The sequence below is a fragment of the Monopterus albus genome, unplaced genomic scaffold (assembly GCF_001952655.1).
Source record: "Monopterus albus unplaced genomic scaffold, M_albus_1.0 scaffold96.1, whole genome shotgun sequence".
NCBI classification, from domain to species: Eukaryota; Metazoa; Chordata; class Actinopteri; order Synbranchiformes; family Synbranchidae; genus Monopterus; species Monopterus albus.
In genome coordinates this window covers 843,098-851,425 of record NW_018127976.1, presented here as the reverse complement: position 1 = coordinate 851,425, position 8,328 = coordinate 843,098, and the positions used below count along the sequence as shown (strand labels likewise).

At 39.9% G+C, this 8,328-nt stretch overlaps 1 protein-coding gene and 1 long non-coding RNA gene across 3 annotated transcripts in view; one reads left to right on the top strand and one right to left on the bottom strand.

Moving 5' to 3' along the window:
* Window positions 1-51: 51 nt before the first annotated feature.
* LOC109965128 (forkhead box protein K2-like) overlaps window positions 52-8,328 on the bottom strand; it is a 12,095-nt gene continuing 3,818 nt past the window's right edge. The window contains exons 6-9 of one of the 2 annotated variants that reach the window (XM_020608918.1): window positions 8,020-8,222; window positions 7,528-7,785; window positions 7,227-7,427; window positions 52-2,061 (exon numbers count right to left, since the gene is read on the bottom strand). In XM_020608918.1, the coding sequence (XP_020464574.1) occupies window positions 1,853-2,061; window positions 7,227-7,427; window positions 7,528-7,785; window positions 8,020-8,222 (871 nt within the window). In that variant the 3' untranslated portion in view covers window positions 52-1,852. The remainder of the gene's footprint in view (window positions 2,062-7,226; window positions 7,428-7,527; window positions 7,786-8,019; window positions 8,223-8,328) is intronic. The other variant, XM_020608919.1, reaches the window with a different exon arrangement.
* LOC109965129 (uncharacterized) overlaps window positions 1,995-8,328 on the top strand; it is a 12,474-nt gene continuing 6,140 nt past the window's right edge. Inside the window, exons 1-2 of the long non-coding RNA XR_002275596.1 lie at window positions 1,995-2,075; window positions 5,257-5,315. This is a non-coding gene — a long non-coding RNA (uncharacterized LOC109965129). The remainder of the gene's footprint in view (window positions 2,076-5,256; window positions 5,316-8,328) is intronic.

Here is an 8,328-nt window from a genome sequence, read left to right as displayed (position 1 = left end):
AATGTTCGCTGGAGCCCCCCCCCCCCTTGTATGATTTATCACATATTGCTGACCAACAGCTGGCAATTCACCCCACCTTCAAAGTGTCCAATTTGATCAGCTTATTAACATTTTTGCCTTTGGACATGATAGGATACCTATTCATACAGACTGAGTTGTTGGAAGCATAAAGAATACTTTAGCCCTTACTTAGGCCCTTACTTTCCTGTTCAGCTCCACTACTGAAATGAGAGAGTCAAGCTCTTTTTGTACCTTAAGAAAGCTGATAGTTTACAAGGGAAGCAGCTCCATCCTGGTGGTACACAGGCTTCCTGGAACAGGAAACAGAGAACTACACAGCAGCTGAAGCACATTTCCAGATGATTATCTCATCAGCCACATTATTCTTCACAGCACCAGTTAGGAAACATATTTTCATAACTTCTTTTCTCTGAAAGAAATAATTCTTCATACACAAATGGATTTTGAGCTTGTGTTTGGCCAGCAAAAAGGGTTTTTACTCAAAGAAATACAAACTAAGAGATACTGTTTTAAATAAATTTATAAAAAAAAAAAGCACTGAAGCATATACACCTATCACTTGTTTTTCCTCATGTAACAGAAAATCTGAATAGATGTTTTAGTAGTCTGAAAAGAATAAAATCAGAGAGCTTGCCAAATTCAATGCAAAACAGACAACCAATGATGATGGAAAGTACAGAACAAATAAACATATAAAAAGTAAAAGAAAAGAACTCTGAGGGTTAAGTGCAGCAATCATCTAATGTAGACAAACGTACAAAAAGTAAAAGAAAAGAGAACTATGAGGGTTAAGTGCAGCAATCATATAACGTAGATTCAGTCTAAATTTTCTTCAGTTCCATATTCAAATAAATCAGCTCAAGTACATTGTCTCTAGAATGGTAACATGCAAGCTTGATGAAGCATATGACCAAATACGCATAGGAATATACTTTTTATGTCATAGGATATTTGTAAAATATGAAAACTCTGATATAGTGAAAGAAATTTCATTTGCATGAATGAGCAAAGAACATCTACTCCATAGTGTTTTTTAAAAGGGGAAAAAAGAGACTACATTCATTTCACTGAACAAAGAGTCCACATACAGACAAAAAAGATTCTATGTTGTGATGTTTAAATGTTCTTAAAGACTCCACTTATAGCTTTTAGTTATCTTAATTATTACTAGATTGTATCTGTGCCTTAGGAAACGGAGAAACACTCAAAAATATCCACAAATGTACTTGTACAACGGAATACTGCACATCTACTCACAACTGGGTTAGGTAGGTCGACATGGAGGCTAGCTGCCAAAGATGGGAATGTCCACACTTAGGTACACACACTTCCCTTTGTGGAATAATTACCGATTTCGCTTGTTTGCTTTTTCTATCTGACACACAGTTAAGCGCTTGTCTGTCATGCTACCAGGAAGAGGCTCCTTTCCATCACTGGGGAGATTCGGGACTCCTCACTTGTCCACCAAGTCTTTTTTTTTTCTGGATTTTAAAATACATTCTCTCTTACTGTGCTTCTTGCCATCTGAGTCTCAAACATCAGGGTTTCATAGTCATCAGCAACTCTTTTGTAATTCTACTTTCAATTTGGTCTCTAGTTTTTGCATCGTATTTCATGGTCTTAAATATGTGGGAGAGGAGAAGTTGGGGGAGGAGGGATAGTTCAGGAGGTTTTGCACATTTTGTAGTCCTGTTTGTGTTTCCATGTCTCTTCTATTTTTGGCACCATGAAGTAAGGTGATAACCAGGTAGGATGGAAGGGCACGAGTGTGGAAGGTGTGAGGCTCATTGCGTACAGGAAAGCAGGGGTCAGGATGCAGATCAGGGGGAGGCTACTTGTCATTGACCTGTTCACTGACCCCTCTTTCTCCAACTCTGTCTGTGGTACCGTTGGTGTTGGCAGCTGCCATTTCACCCTCCTCCTTTGTTTTGACTCTCTTCGATTCAGGTTGGTCTTGCACTTCTCCATTCTGCCGCTTGGTAGGGAGGGATGCAGAGGCTGATGCGTGGGTCGCCAGGAGGTGGAGAGGGTTTGCAACAGCTGGAGGAAAGAAGGTAGAATTGATTAAATATTGGTTGTTATATACCCACTTTGGTGGAGGGAAGTAATAGTGGAGTGTAATGGAGCCTAAAGTGTTCCCACAGTTATCAGTTAATAAATGGGCAGACTGAGGGCTGGGTTCAGGGTTTACACTAAATAAATGTTTTTGTAAATGCAGGAAAACAAAAACATTCAGGATTTTTTTTTTTTTGGTTTGTTCCACTGTTAGCAAGCGTGGGAGCAAACACCAACTAACAAAAGTACCTTTTACACTGCCCATTCAAGGCATAAAAGTTGCCAACCCAATGGGGTGGGTTGGGGGGGCACCGAGATTCGAAGAGGCGACTGCTCTACCCACCACACCACTGTCGCCTCCCCAAAGAAACACACAACACTACGATGGCCGGGAATCGAATCCAGATCAACTGCTTGGAACACGTGTCAAACTCAAGGCCCGCCACGTCATTTTATGTGGCCTGCGAGAGTTTAATAGGTGCAAATATATATTAAGTATATTCTGCTTTAAAGCGTGAACTGACCATAAACTACATCTCCCACAATGCATTTATAGATTGTTACCCATAAAGTAACGGCATCTCTCCACTTTAAGTGGAATTGAGAAATCTCTACAAATGATCCCAAAATGTCCAAGAAAAGAGAAATCACCCACTTTCCTGTTTGTCAGAGCATCTCAGCCTCAATTCCCGGTGCTTTTTCGTGTGCTCGGTTGGCTACTATACTGAACTGGTTAATGAATGAGTTTGATCAGAGCTTCTCTGACTTTAAAGCACAGCACTCTGGTTTTGCCATCTTTGCCGATCCTTTCACCTCAGTGTTGTTGTCGTAAAATGCTACGTCTGTCACACTTGTTGGTTGTGCCATAGTTCTGCCCTCCTTGACTGTGACAAAAAAAGTTTTGAATAAAGTTACTATCATAACTTGTTTTTGATATTTTCCTGATTTACTTGAATAGTTTGTTGATTGATGGAGTAATGTGGGTTTCTTAACCTGAACATTTATTTTTACATCTATGCAAATGCATATGTAATATTTGTAACTTGAATAAGTAATAAATACAGAAAGTTATTTGATATGATGAGTAGTTTAATTTATTTTAAATTACATTACATTTAGTTACATTTATACTGTTAATTTGGCCCTTTGAGGACAACCATTATGCTAATGTGGCCCTCGGTGAAAATGAGTTTGACACCCCTGCATTAGAAGGTTGGTCCAGTGATTTATGTGTAGTGATTTTTTTGTTTTCCAGTTTTGAAAGATTATTTTCTTTGCAATATTTTTTTTATTGAAACAAAGTAACACATTAACAAAACAGTACCGAGCATGGGAGACAAGACAACAGATACATGACATTACAAAAATATAGTGTTTTACAAGATTGTAGTGTGTGAAGTGTGGGTATTTCCAACTTATGCAGTCTATGAAATGCAAGAAAGGGAAAAGGAGGGAAAATAAATAATTACTAGTGCTGGGCAACGACTAAAATCCTTAATCGCGTTAACTGCATGATTTTTCTCGGATTAACCGTGAATAACTGCATTGATATGAGCAGCATTCAATAATGAATAAAGTACTACTAATTGAACAAAAGTGCAATAAGATTTGGTTTGCAAACACTTTAAACAAATAAGGTACTTTTTAACAGAAGCATTCCCTTTGCACAGTAGCAGAAAATCTCAAACAATATAATCAAGCTCATATCAAGGCACATCAATCAAGGTTCATACATGCTGTCATTCGTTGCAATCCTAATAACGTTGCGGATTAACCGTGAATAACTGCATTGATATGAGCAGCATTCAATAATGAATTCAAAAGTAGTGTATTGTGCACTTCTATTTTAAAAGTACTACTATATGAACAAAAGTGCAATAACATTTGGTCTGCAAACACTTTAAACAAATAAGGTGCTTTTTTACACAGTAGCAGCAAATCTCAATGTAATCAAGCTCATATCAAGGCATATCAATCAAGGCTCATACGTGCTGTCATTCGTTGCAATCCTAATAACGTTCCTCAGATCTTCCACAATACTAATCGGCCTGCAGTTTGTAGCTATCCACTTTGCTATGGCATTTGTTAGCTTGTCTTGCTTTTGTTTACCTATACTTCTCCCACACGCTACATAGTCTGCTGAAGCCTCCTTCCGCTGTTTGTTTGGGTGGGTGATTTGCTGGCATCAACTGTGTGTATTACATTTAAGTGATACTTCAGACTCGAAGTACTCCGGTGATAAGAAAATTCAGCTTTGCAGTGGCTACAAATGACTTTGGTTCTATCAACTCTGCGGTGCGGAAGAGATTTAAATTGAAAATGTCCATGTAAGAGTCCTTTACCTTTTTCCATTTTTCTGCCCCCGCCAGTTCTATTCAGTTCCAGATGACGTGAGCGCTGCAGCGGTCTTACACCCACCCCAAATGCTCTTATTGGTTGAGACACATGATGACTCCCATCTCAAGCCAGTACTGATCAACATCCCACCCCTCCTGTTACCCATGGTTTGTCTGTATGTATATTCAGAGCCAGTGAGCAACGGACTTTCAAAATAATAGTAAAAATAAACTGCGTTAATGCCCAATAAAATAATTGTCGGTGTTAATGAAGTATTACGTTAATGCGAAAATAACGTGTTAACTTGCCCATCACTAATAATTACATAAATAAAAAATTACCAATAATAATGATAACAGTAATAAAATCAGATTTTTAAATCATTGTTGATAAGTGATAGGGAGCAGTAAATGGAAGGGTGGGTTGGGTCTTTGTTTGATTTTAAAAAGAGTGTCATAATGGCTGTATTCATATATACATATTGCTATTGTAGAGGTGGCTTTAGATTCTGTGGTGACTGAGAAACAGTGGTGATAACATGTGCCAGAAGCATCGGGACCTAACATGACACCTGAGGTATTTTTTGCAAGTGGAGAGGATGAGTGTCTTTGCCACCACGTGAGGTTCTGTCCACTTTGCAATAAGCTCCGTTAGTATATAACTTGTCCCCATCACCTTATCAGACAATTTCCAATCCCACAATCCCACAAACAGTCTTGCAACCTCTGGTGCAGATCTCATGCTTTTAGGCCACATTTCTCTCAACATAGAAAATATGTTTGGTTTCCAAGTGACTCTTCAGTTTGATGCACCACACTGGCATTAATTAACTTCTCCCAATAGATGACGCACTTATGCTGAAGGCTGTTGACATCAGCGGTCAAGCTGAAGCCATAAGACAGGTAGGTAGCTTTCATGACACTGTCTACTGACAATTCTTTTTTATCTTTTCCTGAGGTGGTTGTTTTTAGGCTATAGGATTTGCCACCGGAATCGGAAATGTGTGTACAAAGTAGTGATATAGTATATTAAAAATGCATTCATAACTCTCTGTATTGCTGTATACTGCAATATGTATGGTCTTCACAAAATTCCACAGCATACCTGGACTTGCCTCACGGCACACCGTTTGGGAGCCACTGGTTTAATTGGTGGATAAATTAACATGTTAGGACTAATCTAATGTATGTTTTCTAATGAAGCCTGGAAGTTGTGCAGCAGTGTTCTATGTGGTTTTTGTTTGGCCAACTGTTGAATGGTGACAGACTTCAGTAGAAGCTCTGCAGGTTTAAATGATTATATTGTGGTATTTAATTTAATTTATCATTAAAGTAAACAGATCAGTGGCTTAAAATTATTTTAGAAAAAGGCACTTCATTTCATAAATTGTTAACAATTAACCAATTATTGACTGTTAACACGATTAAAAGAAAACTGCTTAAAATGTGCATCCCTAATGCAAACAATGCAGAATATTACTTAAAAATCAACAAAATTATTGTAAGAGGAAGGAAATGTGCTTCTTACTTTGTGAGCACACAATGTGAGCTTCAATGCATCAAAATTAAAACAAGTTGCGCAAGTCCACAATACACCCCGCTTTGACAAGCAGATTAGTTTGGTGGTCAAAATAAGCTTCTTTCAGCTGAGGCTCCTAGCAAAAGTAAAACCTTTTTTATCTCGAGACAACTTAGAAAAAGCCATTCATGCCTTCATTAGCTCATGACTTGACTACTGTAATGCCCTCTATACTGGAATTAGTCAGTCTCAACTCCATAGGCTCCAACTCGTACAGAATGCGGCTGCTCACCCCGGTTCTTCAGTCCCTTCACTGGCTTCCAGTACAGTTTAGAATAGATTTTAAAATTTTACTGTTTGTGTTCAAGGCCATTAATGGTCTATTTGACTGATCTTTTAACCATTTATACCCTGGTCAGAGCGCTGCGTTCCTCTGAGCAAGTGTGTCTGGTTGTCCCACAGGCAAGGTATAAAAAGTGGGGAGATCGTTCTTTCACTGTGTATGCCCCCAAGCTCTGGAATACCCTGCCCCCCAAGGTTCAATCTATAATGGAGTTAATGGTTTTTAAGTCTAAATTAAAGGCACATTTATTCAGACTGGCTTTTGGTATCTAATATTTAGCAACGATGCTATACAGGGCCTACAGGCCTTCCTGATTTTATATTTCGTAATCTTACTCTCTCTGTACTTTGACTCATTTTTATTCTACAGGAGTGTTATAGTTCTTACAGATCATTGTTTTAAATTTGCGTAATGTTGACTGTTCTTTTGTTTATGTATTTTGGCATGCTCTGTTTTATTGTGAAGCACTTTGAGCTCCCTTCGGTGTTGTAAAGCGCTATATAAACAAATAAATTATTATTATTATTGATTAAGATAGGTGGATGCTGAGAGGAGAGGGCTGTACGTTGGGTTTTTAAACCGGCCTCCACTGGTGTATTAGCACACACCTGTGTGTCCCAAGTTGTTACATATTTGTAGACGCAAATGCTTAAGCATGCTTTAATCTACAATAGTTGGTGTGTGTGTGCCTTTCTTTTACTTACATTATGGGGACCAAAACATGTTAACACACTCACATTGTGGGGACCTGGCCATCACTGAATTTTAGGGTGGTTTATGGTTAGGTGTTAGGCAAGTATTAGGGTGTTAGGCAAGTAGTGGTTATGGTTAAGGTTAGGATAGGTCTACAGGCAATGAATGTAAGTCAATGTAAAGTCCCCACAAGGAATGAAAACACTGTGTGTGTGTGTGTGTGTGTGTGTGTGTGTGTGTGTGTGTGTGTGTGTGTCACCTGTGCTAGCAGCAGTACTGATGGGGACCAGATGGGTCCCATTTTGTGTGATGGCCTTTATTGGGAGCTGATGCTGACCAAGCGGAGCTTGTTGCACGATAGTAACTGTTGTCAGGGGAGTGGCCTGAGAGCTTTGGATTATACGACTGACTCCACCTATAGATGAGGCTGTGATGGATGGCACCGGCTCCACTTTCACTTCTCAGGGAGAGAAATCATATCAAAATCAATACATGTATATTGTCTGCACAACGCTATATTTAAACTGACACGGAAGATAGCATCATGAACCTGGTCTCACCTTTGACCTCTTGGTGCTCTCCACCTCCATTCTCCTGAGGTTCTGGGCTCACTGCAGCAGCTGATTGTCCACCAACAGTTGCCACGGTGACTGCTGGGATCTGGTGGACAACATGCACTGTCTGCATGACGGGGGTGGAGCTAACAGTCGTCGTTACAATGGCTGGTGTGGCCATGGCATAAGTCACAGGCTTGATGGTCGTCTGAGGCATCTGGCGCTGTACGGTGATCAATACTGGCTGGTTGTTGAGTGGGGAGCCTATCAGACGGCAGGCAGAAAGGTTACTGTTACTTCTGTAAAAATGGACATGTTGCACATAAATACAGAAAAATTCTGCACTATCACATAACTTTTAGGTAATGAAAGGACAGAGTTTAGCACTGTCATCTGATTTATTTTCCATTTCAACCCTTTATTGTTACAGTTCATTGCCTTGCCAATGGCACCTGTCAACTGACAGGGGACATAAACTAGTGCAGAATCTTGTTTTACCAGGGGAGTTCTGTGCAAAGCGAGCCTCTTGGATGACAGCAAGTTTGGGCTGCACTGTAGTGGTTTGTGAGGGGGCTGGTGGAGGGGTTGGCTCGGGCTCTATGGGGACTGGGGACCCCTCTCTAGACAAGCTGTTTGGGGTCTGGACCCCACTGGAGTGGGCGGACAGTGCCCCTGTGTGGTTGGGAGAAGCTGGAGCACTCCTGGGAGAGGAAAAGAAACAGTGTCAGTCACAACTGTACAAGTAAAAAAAAAAAAAAAAAAAAAAAAACCGAAAGGGTGCCTTCACTAAAGTCTAGTTTAAAGGTT